This window comes from Salmo salar, chromosome 29 (assembly GCF_965601325.2).
Source record: "Salmo salar chromosome 29, fSalSal1, whole genome shotgun sequence".
Lineage (NCBI taxonomy): Eukaryota > Metazoa > Chordata > Actinopteri > Salmoniformes > Salmonidae > Salmo > Salmo salar.
Window position 1 is genome coordinate 10921272 of NC_138319.1, and position 14591 is coordinate 10935862.

At 42.2% G+C, this 14591-nt stretch overlaps 1 protein-coding gene across 1 annotated transcript; it reads right to left on the reverse strand.

Annotated features, from left to right (window-relative positions):
* Window positions 1-455: 455 nt before the first annotated feature.
* On the reverse strand, window positions 456-10634 carry rnf32 (ring finger protein 32). The gene is made up of 7 exons (XM_014180668.3): window positions 10551-10634; window positions 9777-10029; window positions 9455-9597; window positions 6567-6724; window positions 6214-6322; window positions 1970-2137; window positions 456-889 (listed from the first exon to the last, which is right to left on the reverse strand). The coding sequence occupies exons 1-7, from the start codon at window positions 10557-10559 to the stop codon at window positions 653-655; spliced, it is 1077 nt and encodes a 358-aa protein (XP_014036143.3). The 5' UTR covers window positions 10560-10634; the 3' UTR covers window positions 456-652.
* Window positions 10635-14591: the final 3957 nt, after the last annotated feature.

A 14591-nucleotide genomic window follows, 5' to 3' on the forward strand; every position in this document is an offset into this window, starting at 1 on the left:
CACCTGAGCTCAATTTCGAGTCGCAAAGGGTCTGAATACTTATGTAAATAAGGTTTCTGTTAAAATTTACAAACATTAAAATAAAACGTTTTGCTTTGTCATTATGGGACATTGTGTGTAGATTGCTGAGGATTTATTTATTCAAGGGGTCTGAATACTTTGCGAAGCCATTGTATGCATTAACTTTCATTATTTACGATTAATTCATAATTATCCGTAATCATGGTAGCATCCACATTAATGTAGAAGTGTTCAGAAACATTCTATTCTTATTTACAATAAGTGACACTACATTATTTACCATTAATTTCTATTGGGCATAATCTGAAATAAGTTTGTAGGTTCACAAGCTTGATGTAATCATTGCGTTCTAGAAATATGCAACCAAATCCTAAACTTTTGACATTTTAATACACTGAATTTGTCCAAATACTTATGACACATTCAAATGGGGGGACTAGACAAAGTATTTTAATTTCTAAACAGTGAAACATGTATATAAACACTAAAATAAGACATTTGATCTTAAATGCAAAATACTGGAGTATAGAGCCAAATTAAAAGTTTTCGTTTCATTGTCCAAATAAATACGTAGGAGTGTGTTTTAGTTACATCCAACTGTCTTTACAATTATATATAAACTATTCTGAGGTCAGACCAGTATTTTGTGGTAGGGAGACCTGCACAGAGGACATGTAGGTCGGCCGTCCACACAGAAGGCTTCGAAGGCTTCCAGGCAGGGCTGGTGGAAGAGGTGTGAGCAGGACAGGAGCACAGTGCGTCTGTTGCTGTGGTGTTGGGCGAGTGTCCTCCCTGCCTCCGTCTCTAGTCTGGCGCTGCACAGAGCGGTGAGACAGATGGGACAGTCCCGTGTATCTCTCTGGATGACCTGTGACAGTGGAGACAGACAGGGCTGTAGGGATAGACCAGTATTCCAAAATAAAAGCCGTCTTCAATAAAATACCGCCACACTACCACATTGATTCCCCAACCCTATCTACTTCCTGAATTTAAAGGAAATTTACCCCAACCCTGCTACCAGACATTTATAATGGCTATCTTCTCTCACAATAGCTTCCATACACACCCTTTTATCTTAAGTTCAATGGACATTATCTGGTTTAGCGTGTCACACAAGCTTGATTGTTTGGCTGTGTGTCTCTGCGATACCGTTGTGGGGCAGGTATCTACTCCAGCTCCACCAATAATTAACTTCCTTTATTCAGAAAACGGTCAACGCGCTCAAGGCTTAAACACTTGATAATGAGCTTTGCGACATTTATGGTGTTTACCTTCACCAGGAAGGTGCACGGTGTGCGATAAACACGCTGTGAGTTCACTGTTTGGTTCGAGGAGTCGAGGTTGAGCAACACCTGTTGCCCTGCGCACAACCTTTAACACGAGATTACATATTTTTTTTTATTTTTTTTAAACATACCCTTTTCCACCTCCTGTGGGATTGTGGGAAACTCCATTGGCTGGCATTGAAAAGACCTAAATACTGTACAACAGAGCCTAAGGAACAGCAAATCTAGATCTCTTTTCAATTTGAACCACAGTACAGATGGCTCAGACGGAGCGATGAAAGGCCTGGTGTGCATTATTAGACTGGCTCTGTTTTCTTGTAAACACAGAGGATTATTTCCTTCATTCATTTGTAAAAAAGTGAATGATCATTTCTAGGAGATTTGACTTTGTGTAGCAGCTGCAGCACAGCCTCTCCTGGACAAGCATTAGCATGTTGAATGAATGGCATGGCTACAGGGAGAATTAGACCAGGATTAGGACTTCATGAGAGTCTTTTTGATAGTGCACCGTGGTATTTGTATGGTGAGATTTTCCACAGTAGGGTTGCACAATTCTGGTAACTTTCCCAAAATGTTCATGTTGTCCAGAAATCCTGTGGAGATTTCCAGAAAACCTGGGAATGTTGGGAAAGTTACAGGAATTGTGCAACCCTATTCCAAACCTTTTCCTGTATTTTCTGCCAGTCGTCTTCCTTCGGCTCCGAGACGTGCTCACTCTCAAACTGATGGAACACTCTTCTGCTCGATGACACCGACTGGTCGATATCGTTCAGGAAAGCCTCTACGTCCGTATGACAGTATTGGACAAAGCTGTCATTCAACTCCTGAAACTAATTGGAAACAATTTAGTTACACAAAAGGGGCATCGTTCAATTGGACACCAAATAGAGTTCTGTTTTTCTATCAGATATAATTGGTGCTGTATTGTAATGCTTGAAGCCTGCTGACAAAGTCAAGTTGTTTAACAGGCCAGGTCGATACCGACACGTCTCAGACTTACAAGGAAAATGTATGGAAACCAGTGAAAAGATAGCTGGTGCTGGGAAACGGGCACAAACATACACACAAAGGCCATCCCTCAGGCTGCCCCACCGAGCTCGCTCCTGTCACAGTGACATCCCAAGTACTTTATTGCTGGGCTTTTATCACTAATTAAACAACTGTTAAGCATTCAGATGAGGTTTTACGGGCTGACTTTTCCACAGCGAAGGCAAACAACGTGGGCCCTGGTGAACTTTGCCTCGTCTCACTGCAGAGGACAGGAAAAGGGACGGAGCAAGGGGAACAAAGGAATGGGGGAGGGAATGGCGTTGTCTCACCTCAATCCATCTTGATGTCAGCAGTTATCCTCCTTAATGTGTTGACTTAGGGTCGGACCTCAAAAAGCTAAAAATGGAAAGCTGGTCATTGGAATCACCTGATAAGACTGAAAACTAGAATATCTTAAAGGCTTTGCTGCCTGGGGGAAACTGCGGCTTTACCGTGAGGATGACAGACATGTTGACACTCCCAAATTACACCATATTCCCGAAGTAGTGCAATACTTTTGACCAGGGCCCACAGGGCTCTGGTCAAAAGTAGTGCACTACATAGAGAATAGGATGCCATTGGGACTCAACTTGTCTCTGTGTGATGGAGGAAGTCCTACTCTGTCCCAGATTCCTCGAAGGAGCCGACAATCCCCATCCTTGACGTCACCAGGATGGGATCCTGGATGGGGCTAATGTTTTCCAACAGAGTTAATTAGACCAATAAAATTGCTGCTCGTGTTTACGTGACATGCTAAAGCAGTGTTTATAGATGGAGGATGAGAGAAGGGGATTGTGGGTAGGACATTGACCTCTCCGAGCACATTACAAGTTGGGCGTAATCAAGGTGTCACTCGTAATATCGGTCTCTCTGAACCCACTGAAGCACTCTGATTGATTACAGAGAGCTCTAGAGAGAGACATGAGTGGCCTCTCTTTAATTAGCCATCAGAAAGGCTAGTGATGGAATGGACCCCTAACCAAGTCTGCGTCCCAAATGGAACCCTATTCCCATATAGTGCACTACTTTTGACCAGAGCCCAATGCAAAAGCAGTGCACTATATAGGGAACAGGCTGCATTTGGTAGACATCCCAAGGCTCACACGGTAAATATACCAGTAAAATCACTATATGTGCTTCTCAAGTGTGTTTACTATTCAGCTGTGTCTCTGCAAATCGCCACTACAGTCAGAGGTAAGTAAGCACCGTGGAGGGGGAGATTTCAGTCTCACTAGGTGGCAATCTATCCTTTTCCAGGGAGCCACAGACTAGAGAAGGCAGAGGCCTTAGTGTCGATAGGCCCCCATCCAGTTGCTGGAACCCACCAACAGCCAGCCAAAGCTGAAAGGACAAACCCCTTTATAATGTGTATTCTGTCCTCAGATCAAAGTAAAATCCTGTGGAATATTTTAGTTAAGTGGGACAGTGAAGAAAGCCAGTGCAAATGACAACCAGGGAACCTGCCACAAATATGCACCCTCCCTCAACCCCCTCTTTCCGAGGGGGGGGTGCAAGCACACAGACAAACACACAGTGGGCCCTTGCTTTTGTGTTGACCCTGGAATGTCCAGACTGTTTGACCAAAACACACACTCTCCGTAATTAGTTTACAAACAGTGTATGATTCACATGGCATCAAAGGCCCTCTGAAGCTGCTTAGAGAGTTGAGTTCCCCTACCCTGCACCTCCACCGATGCCCGTGTCCACTCCACACTGACCTGAGATCAGATCTGCTGTCGGTCCGTCAATCACGGCAACCTAAAGTCCACTGCTAAATAGGTGAGGAATGTCCGGCGGGTGAGTTTCAGGAAGAATGGAGACTTGCATCCCAAATGGCACCCTATTACCTCTGGTCAAAAGCAGTGCACTATGGGGAAAAGGGTGCCATTTGGGACAAAAGCTTATAGGAGTGGGGAAAGCCTCGGCAATGTGACCTGGTAGTCACCAGTGGACTGACTCACCAGATAAGAGCACAGGTTTTGACCCGACATAGCATTGTTCAGTATATAGTAAGTAGAGGAACTACAGATGAAGTCGGAAGTTTACATACACTTATGTTGGAGTCATTAAAACTCGTTTTTCAACCACTCCACAAATTTCTTGTTAACAAACTATAGTTTTGGCAAGTCGGTTAGGACATCTACTTTGTGATGACACAAGTCATTTTTCCAACAATTGTTTACAGACAGATTATTTCACTAATAACTCACTATCACAATTCCAGTGGGTCAGAAGTTTACATACACTACATTGACTGTGCCTTTAAACAGCCTGGAAAAATCCAGAAAATGATGTCATGGCTTTAGAAGTTTCTGATAGGCTAATTGACATCATTGGAGGTGTACCTGTGGATGTATTTCAAGACCTACCTTCAAACTCAGTGCTTCTTTGCTTGACATCATGGGAAAAATCTAAAGAAATCAGCCAAGACCTGAGAAAAAAAGTTGTAGACCTCCACAAGTCTGGTTCATCCTTGGGAGCAATTTCCAAACGCCTGAAGGTACCACGTTCATCTGTACAAACAATAGTACGCAAGTTTAAACACCATGGGGCCACGCAGCCGTGATACCGCTCAGGAAGGAGACGCGTTCTGTCTCCTAGAGATTAACGTACTTTGGTGCGAAAAGTGCAAATCAATCACAGAACAACAGCAAAGGACCATGTGAAGATGCTGGAGGAAACAGGTACAAAAGTATCTATATCCACAGTAAAATGAGTCCTATATCAACATAACCTGAAAGGCCGCTCAGCAAGGAAGAAGCCAATCCTCCAAAAACGCCATAAAAAACCCAGACTACGGTTTGCAACTGCACATGTGGACAAAGATCGTACTTTTTGGAGAAATGTCCTCTGGTCTGATGAAACAAAAATAGAACTGTTTGGCCATAATGACCATTGTTATCTTTGGAGGAAAAAGGGGGAGGCTTGCAAGCGAAGAACACCATCCCAACCGTGAAGCACGGGGGTGGCACCATCATGTTGTGGGGGTGCTTTGCTGCAGGAGGGACTGGTGAACTTCACAAAATAGATGGCATCATGAGGATGGACAATTATGTGGATATTTTAAAGCAACATCTCAAGACATCAGTCAGGAAGTTAACGCTTGGTTCCAAATGGACAATGACCCCAAGCATACTTCCAAAGTTGTGGCAAAATGGCTTAAGGACAACAAAGTCAAGGTATTGGAGTGGCCATCACAAAGCCCTGACCTCAACCCTATAGAACATTTGTGGGCAAAACTGGAAAAGCGTGTGCGAGCAAGGAGGCCTACAAACCTGACTCAGTTACACCAGCTCTGTCAGGAGGGATGGGCCAAAATTCACCCAACTTATTGTCGGAAGCTTGTGGAAGGCTACCCGAAATGTTTGACCCATGTTAAACAACTTAAAGGCAATGCTACCAAATACTAATTGAGTGTATGTAAACTTCTGACCCACTGGGAATGTGATGAAAGAAATAAAAGCTGAAATAAATAAATCATTCTCTCAACTATTATTCTGACATTTCACATCCTTAAAATAAAGTGGTGATCCTAACTGACCTAAGACAGGGAATTTTTATCAGGATTAAATGTCAGGAATTGAGAAACTGAGTTTAAATGTATTTGGCTAAGGTGTATGTAAACTTCAGACTTCAACTGTACTTGATGTGGAACCTTCTCAGAGGTTTGATGTTTACATCTTTCATAATCAGTGTACATAATACACATATCAGTCCCTCATCAGGGTTGGGTTGAATTGCTTTTCCATTCAGGAAATCAACTGAAATTACCCCAAAAAATGTATCTCTGAGAATTTCAGTTTACGTCCTGAATTGACGGAATCGAAAATGAATTGATCACAACCCTGCTCCTAAATGACACAGTTGTTAAAATTACCTTTGTCTCAAAGAATCTTCGTCGTAGCTGTTTGTCTTTTGGGGGAACTGTTTTCCTCATATGTCTGTACCACTTCCGAACAACATAGCCGCGCCAACACGCTTGAATTCTATCATTGACGATATGAAAAACATTTAAGTAGGTAAAACAGCAGGGATACCGTCCTAACACAGGGTGAACATGGTAACTTGATCAATAAGGTCTGGTTTTCCTGTACGTAGATTAGGCCTAAAATTAGTCTTGGATTAAAAATCATTCTCAGTGGGGAATCTCCATTGAGTATGCTTCTTAGTCCATGGCGAGGTTTAATCTGATTCCAGGAAACATGCAGTCCATTCTCTGGAGATGTTTACCTGATGGCGCACCTCTCTTTGAAGAGGCGAGCTCCATCGTGGATCACTCTGGTCTCATACTGCTCCTTCCTGCACATAGGACAGCACTTCCTACCTGAAAACCTCTCAAAGGCCTGCAGACAGGCTCTGTGAAACACATGGGAGCAGGAGAGCAAAACCTAGACACAATATGAATATCATTATTAGTGTTAATTGTTGAATCTTATGCATTACAATCACTTATATAGTTATATTTTCATTAAATCAGCTTTAGCCTTAACTAGATTTTTTTTTTTTTTCGGTCCCTCATACGTCTGAAATTCCCTTGGCATTTCACTGAATGACTTGTCGTTTTGAAATGATTGTGGCATGCAGAGCCTCCTGGGTATGCTGGTGTGTATGTATTGGTTTTCAACATCTCTTAAGTGTTTTTGGTGATTCCTGTGAGAGGTGTGTGTGTGTGTGTGTGTGTGTGGGTCTTCTATCCAATAGTCCCCACATCCCCATGAGGACAAAGACTATTTTAAGCTTAGGGTTTAGGGTTACAATTAGTCTTAGAATTAGGGTAAGTGGTTTAGGGTTGAGGTTATGGTTAGGGAAAATAGGATTTTGAATCGAAATAAATGTGAGGTCCCCATGAGGATAGAAGAACATAACGTGTGTGTGTGTGTGGTGTACTATTTGCTCAGGAGCCAGTGGGAGTCAGCGAGCCCATGCTGGGAGGGCTGGGACCTGGGGCTGCAGTCTCCTCTCCTCCACCTCCCACAGACTCTTTTGTCGTCTGCACTCACAAGGAGAGAGGAGACAGCAGCCCCAGCTATGGTGATTGGCACACACAAACCAGTGTACTCAAAGCTCTGCAGGGCAGGGGGAGCCATATTGATTTCCCATTGTTTTTGGCCCAAACAACAAACTCCATCACCAGTGAAAGGGCCCCCTGCAGTGCACAATCTATATCTAGGAGCTCGACAAGCCATTAGACTGGAGTGAATTTTAGCTCTTGCAAGCAAAGTCTGCTTTACCCTACAGGCTACAAGCTTCACAGAGAGAGGCTGAATATGAAGGACTGGGAAACCGAGAGACCGTTTCTGAGCCACTTCTGAATGTTTTTACATGGCATTTTTATTTGATTTATCATTTCACCTTTATTTAACCAGTTAGGCCAGTTAAGAACAAGTTCTCATTTACAACTGCGACCTGGCCAAGATAAAGCAAAGCAGTGCGACAAAACAACAGAGTTACACATAAACAAACGTACAGTCAATAACACAATAGAAAAATCTATGCACAGTGTGTGCAAATGTAGAAGAGTAGGGAGGTAAGGCAATAAATAGGCCATAGAGGCGAAATAATTACAATTTAGCATTAACACTAGAATTACAGATGTGCAGATGATGATGTGCAAGTAGAGAATAGAGATACTGGGGTGCAAAAGAGCAAGATAAATAAATAAATACAGTATGGGGATGAGGTAGTTGGATGGGATATTTACAGATGGGCTACAGATGAGCTATGTACAGGTGCAGTGACCTGTGAGCTGCTCTGACAGCTGGTGCTTAAAGTTAGAGAGGGAGATATAAGACTCCAGCTTCAGTGATTTTTGCAATTCGTTCCAGTCATTGGCAGCAGAGAACTGGAAGGAAAGGCGGCCAAAGGAAGTGTTGGCTTTGGGGATGATCAGTGAAATATACCTGCTGGAGTGGGTGCTACGGGTGGGTGTTGCTATGGTGACCAGTGAGCTGAGATAAGGTGGGGCTTTACCTAGCAAAGACTTTTAGATGACCTGGAGCCAGTGGGTTTGGCGACGAATATGTAGTGAGGACCAACCAACGAGAGCATACAGGTCGCAGTGGTGGGTAGTATATGGGGCTTTGGTGACAAAACAGATGGCACTGTGATAGACTGCATCCAGTTTGCTGAGTAGAGTGTTCGGGGCTATTTTGTAAATGACATCGCTGAAGTCAAGGATTGGTAGGATAGCCAGTTTTACGAGGGTATGTTTGGCAGCATGTGTGAAGGAGGCTTTGTTGCGAAATAGGAAGCCAATTCTAGATTTAATTTTGGATTCGAGAGGCTTAATGTGAGTTTACTCCTAACCAGACACCTAGGTATTTGTAGTTGTCCACATATTCTAAGTCAGAACCGTCCAGAGTAGTGATGCTAGTCGGGCGGGAGGGTACGGGCAGCAATCGGTTAAAGAGCATGCACTTAGTTTTACTTGCATTTAAAAGCAGTTGGAGGCCTCGGAAGGATTGTCTGTGGTGGGTATGGTCTGTGTTTGGTGTTAGTAAAGTGTTAAATAGCTGAAATCATAATCGGCAATAACTGATGTATGAATGAAGGAAATGGAAATGATTTAGGCCTGCAAAAATGGCTAAACGTCTTATAATACAATTTCAAATAATTGTAGTTTCACTAATAACAAACCCATTTAACATGTTTTTGTCAAACAGATCAACAAATCCACAAAGATTCACATTTGTCCCTTTCCTTTGTTAGCAGGCTATAATTAAAAATGTTCCTTCGAGTCAAATTAATATTTACACGTGCATCTATGGAAACTGTGCTTTGTGAGGCCGTCTACTCTACCCTGCATTCCTCAGGAGATTGGCATCTTAAAAGGGGATCAGAAAGGTGTAAAAGACTGAACGACCCTCACAGTAACACACTGATTGCTACATCGTCGTGTCACAGTTGAGTTCCAAGGCAGTATGGGTAAATTTGTACAGTTGTCTACACAGATTAGAACACACAGGAACCTAAGGGAGGGGGAGAGAGAGTGTTTGGGAAGGGGAGTGGGCTGCCCTAGAGGGGTGAAGAACATTGAAAACGTTTTTTTTTTTTTTTTTTTTTAAATAGTCCTCTGACTGACTGAGAATAAACACCAGGTATTGTGTACAGAGGAATACCTGAGTCTGTAAGCGAAACTCCTCCCTGCAGATCACACAGGGCTGCTTGGAGTCCCCTTCATGAATAGACCTTGATTTGACCCGACTCCATTCATCTACCGTCAGTTTCCTTGCCGGGGATGGCACCAAACCCAATTTCTGGGCTGGAGAGGCAGACAACGGCAAACAACAACCCAATATCAAACAACAAATGAAAAATGTCATACATAATAGCTCATCTCTCACAATGAGACCTCCTTGTTCCCAAAGTGTTGTTGAACTAGTTCCCAACTGCTGATGTAACAAGGCTTTATAAAATACATTTGATTGATTGCTAGCTTACCTAATGTCAGTGGTGGAGCTGCTGGGTCGAGCACATACTCTTTCTCCTCTCCATCATGTTGCTGGGGCCCTTTCTGTTTCACAGTTCCACGGTTTCGTCTGCAGTGTGTTTCATTGGAGGCTCTTCGGCACCATCTTGTCTTCACAGGGTCACACGGTGACAAATTCTGAAGCAGTAAGTTTCGTGCAATATGGTCTTGAAGGGCAACTGAGGTGATTGCTAACTTTCCACTGGTTGCTTTTGAGTTCAAACCCTGTAAAATGAGAGGAAAGCTTGACTTTGTAAATCTGACCTTCGATTGTGGAAATGTACACACGTTGAAAAAAGTATTTAGCGAAATGGGACATGCATCTGTTCTGTTGCTTTATTACAGACAAATAGGCTACGTGTGGGCCCTTCGAAGACTCATACCCATATCAATTTCTATGGTTGGACCCAAAATCTAAATTCATGCATTGTTTATGACAAATGCACTTTCTTATTTTCAAACATTGTTTCTCAGATCATATGCATAACGCGCGTTTCTGAAGACGTTACTATAATGTCACTCACTCAGATGATGCCCAAGTAACTTGTTAGTTAGCAATCTAACTAGCTAACGTTACATTGTTACATTGCTAAGCAACTGCTACAAGAAAATTAACATAAACGACTTGCTAAATATGCATGCGTCTGAAAGAGTGTCGGGAAAGGACACTTGCTACAATTGTTGCAAAAACTATTAAATGAGCGAAATTAATCGGGGAAAACAAGACCAAAGAGTAAAATTCAAACCTTCCGCATTGTGATCTGTTAGAGGTAGTGTTTGTATGGTTACGTTACTTAGTAACCAAGGAGGCAGTCCTCCATCACCTCCTCTCCATCACCTCCTCTCTGCACATTTTCCCACCAGTGGAGTGTTTCTACCAAACGGATTTGTGGATAAAAATCAGTGCGTGATGACGTAGTTTACACCAAATGTAGGTTACTTTTTCGCTTACATTTTACTGTAGTCTACTGAATACAAATCTAAAGTTCAATGTGTTTCCATCGCATTTTTTTCAACTCGACCTATAGTTTGGTCACAAAAAAATGTTGGGAAAATAGCAAATGTGCATACTCTGGTTTTGGCACGTGCACTCTAGCCAATTGCTCGCGGATACTGTGCTGGTAGGCTAGTCTACGTGATGAGATTATTATTATGGATAAGAGCGAGAATATTTGTATTTGTCAAACGGAAGTCAAGCTTCGGTCGTCATGTCACCAGAATAAGACCCTCGACATTTATTTGAAAGGAGCATCAAGATCACCGTGCACTTTCACCACTCTGTGAAGTTCAACATCATTTATTTAATCTGTAGCCTAATTAACAGTGGTTCCCAAACTGTGGGGCGCGAAGGGTCGTCAGGGGTGGCGCGGAGGTCCCCCCTTCTCCCCCATTATTATTCTTTTTTTTATGAACTCAGTCCGGCTTTAAACTTACTTTTGAAAGTTGTAATAGTAGAATGCACAAGGTGCAATTTATAAATTGGGTAGTTCCTCTTGTCATGATAGTCATTGCATACTTTAGAAAACTATTTATAATTTGTCAGCAATGTTCCCCAATGCTGGAAGGGGGGCCCTTTAGTGAAAACGTTTGGGAACCCCTGGCCCCTTAGTGAAAACGTTTGGGAACCCCTGGCCTAATAGGCTAAACTGCATGGTTTCTCGAGTCATAGAGGGAGGACCACACACCATACCATCTCGTGACTCCAAGTTTACTTCGATATGATGGTTATTATATCAATATTTTGTGTAATATTCAATCGATTTTTTTGCATAATTTATTTTACTGGCACAAAAAGATCCCACCATGTAAAACGAACAAATTATCTTGTCGGCATTAAACAAATTGTACCGAAACTTCCTGTTTCCATCACAGCTGTCATAATTTTTTTTATACAGTATAAAAACTGTGGATGAAAACTTGGTTTGTTTCCATTACCTTGTCCAGGGATATTTAGTCAACATTTACAAAGTTCGCATAGAAAACATATGTGACAAGTGCCTGCTAGGCTGCGTTTTCATTTGAATAGCTTATCTGTCGATAAAAATAAAATAAAAATGACGTCACATACATCTAATTTTCTCTAAAACCTACTAGTGTCTAATAAAAATGCTACCCTAAACATCCCTACCCGAAACCCTAACCATTCTAAATGTCAACTTCAATGGGGTAGCGTTGTCCCAAGGATCCCGGATAGCACGGAATAATAGAGATGTAGCCTAGTGGTTGAAGTGTTTTCATTACCCATTTAGGCAAATTGAGCGTTGATAAATTGGCGACAGCCTGTATGTCCTCCCACCGATCTGTTTAATGTCTCAGGTAGCCTGAGAAAGCCAGCATGGATAGAATGCAATCATTGACTAATAGGCTATTTGCCATATTCTAATCATTTTCATGCGCCAATTTATTACCATGGTCCGTGCCAAGGTGAAACATGCACTCCTGTAGATCAGAAATAATTGGATGGTGAAGCTTGCCAGCCAACCAGAAAAGCAAGGCGACACAATTCTGAGAATCTTGAAAGTCAGGACAATCCAAGTTCTGCAAAGAAACATACTTTTTATAGTTAAAAAGTTGACTTTGCAAGCAGTAGACATATATAATGAATTGTAGAGTGGAACGTTATGGTTACGTGATCAAGTGCCCCGCGTACCTTCATAGTTTATTCGAAAAACGCCGTTTCCATTAGTTGCGATATAGAACGTTCTGCCGCGTTCACATACTAGTCAGAACAAGGAAATTCTGAAATGTTCGACTTGCTGATTCGTTAAACGTAGCACTAGTTAACAAATTGTATATTTCAGAGTTTCCTACTTCCGAGTAGCACATGAACGTCGCATAAACAAAAGCAAAATCCACCACTGTCGAATTCATTAAAAAAAAGTGTCAATCTTTCTCCTATATTTGCAGTTTCCATTAGGCCTACACATGTCGGAATATTATTTTGTTGCGACATTGCTTTTGTCGAATAAACCTAGGTCAATGGAAACCTGTCTAGTCATTTTTTTTAACCTTTATTTAACTAGGCAAGTCAGCAAAGAACAAATTCTCATTTTCAATGACGGCCTAGGAACAGTGGGTTAACTGCCTTGTTCAGGGGAAGAACAACAGATTTGTACCTCCTGCTAGAAATCGTTTAATGTAATTTCAGGTGTCTTTCTACATGCTAGACATACAGTCCATTTTGAAATTATTTAGACTCCTTGACTTTTTCCACCTTTTGCTTTATTCTAAAATGGATTAAATAAAAAACATTTCCTCATCAATTAACACAAAATACTGACTAAGCGAAAACAGTTTTTTTTTAATTTTAGCTAATTTATTACAAATAAAAACAGAAATACCTTATTTACATAAGTATTCAGACCCTTTGCTCTGAGACTAAATTTAGCTCAGGTGCATCCTGTTTCCATTGGTCATCCTTGAGATGTTTTTACAAGTTGATTGGAGTCCACCTGGGGTAAATTAATTTAATTGGACATTATCTGGAAAGGCACACACCTGTCTATATAAGGTTTCAGAGCAAAAACCAAACCATAAGGTCGAAGGAATTGTCCGTAGAGCTCTGAGACAGGATTGTGTCGAGGCACAGATCTGGGGAAGGGTACCAAAATATTTCTGCAGCATTGAAAGTCCCCAAGAGCACATTGGCCTCCATCATTCTTAAATGGAAGAAGTTTAGAACCACCAAGACACTTCCTAGAGCTGCCCGCCCGGACAAACTGAGCAATCGGGGGAGAAGGGCTGGGATGTGACCAAGAACCCGATGGTCACTCTGACAGAGCTCCAGAGTTCCTCTGTGGAGATGGGGAAAACCTTCCAGAAGGACAACCATCTCTGCAGCACTCCACCAATCAGGCCTTTAGGGTAGAGTGGCCTGACAGAAGCCACTCCTCAGTAAAAGGCACATGACAGTCTGCTTGGAGTTTGCCAAAAGGCACCTAAAGACTCTCAGACCATGAGAAACAAGATTCTCTGGTCTGATGAAACCAAGATTGAACTCTTTGGCCTGAATGCCTAGCGTCACATCTGGATGAAACCTGGCACCATCCCTATTGTGAAGCATGGGGGTGGCAGCATCATGCTGTGGGGATGTTTTTCAGTGGCAGGGACTGGGAGACTAGTCATGATCGACGGAAAGATGAACGGAGCAAAGTACAGAGATCCTTCAAAACCTGCCCCAGAGTGCTCAGGACCTCAGACTGGGGTGAAGGTTCACCTTCCAACAGGACAACAGCCAAGCCAACGCAGGAGTGGCTTCAGGGACAAGTCTCTGAATGTCCTTGAGTAGCCCAGCCAGAGCCCGAACTCTTCAGGACTCTGGAGAGACCGGAAAATAGCTGTGCAGCAACGCTCACCATCCAAACTGACAGAGCTTGAGAGGATCTGCAGAGAAGAATGGGACAAACTCCCCAAATACAGGTGTGCCAAGCTTGTAGTGTCATACCCAAGAAGACTCAAGGCTGTAATCACTGCCAAAGGTGCTTCAACAAAGTACTGAGTGAAGGAAGCGTCTGAATACTTATGTAAATGTAACATTTCAGTTTATTTATTTTTATACATTTGCAAAAATGTCTAAAAAAACAGTTTTTGCTTTGTCATTATGGTGTATTGTGTAGATTGTTGACGAAAAAAAAACGATTTAATCGATTTTAGAATAAGGCTCTAACGTAACAAAATGTGGAAAAAGTCAAGGGGTTTGAATACTTTCCGAATGCACAGTATAGGCTACATTATTGAAATTGTGATTTGATACCAAGTAAGCGTTTCGTTTAAAAAAAATGTGTCTG

Coding starts and splice junctions, on each gene's coding strand:
- rnf32 (XM_014180668.3), bottom strand. Junction 6,323..6,566: donor AAAGAGAGGTGCGCCATCAG/GTAAACATCTCC, acceptor CGTCAATGATAG/AATTCAAGCGTGTTGGCGCG. Junction 2,138..6,213: donor GAAGATTCTTTGAGACAAAG/GTAATTTTAACA, acceptor GTTTCCAATTAG/TTTCAGGAGTTGAATGACAG.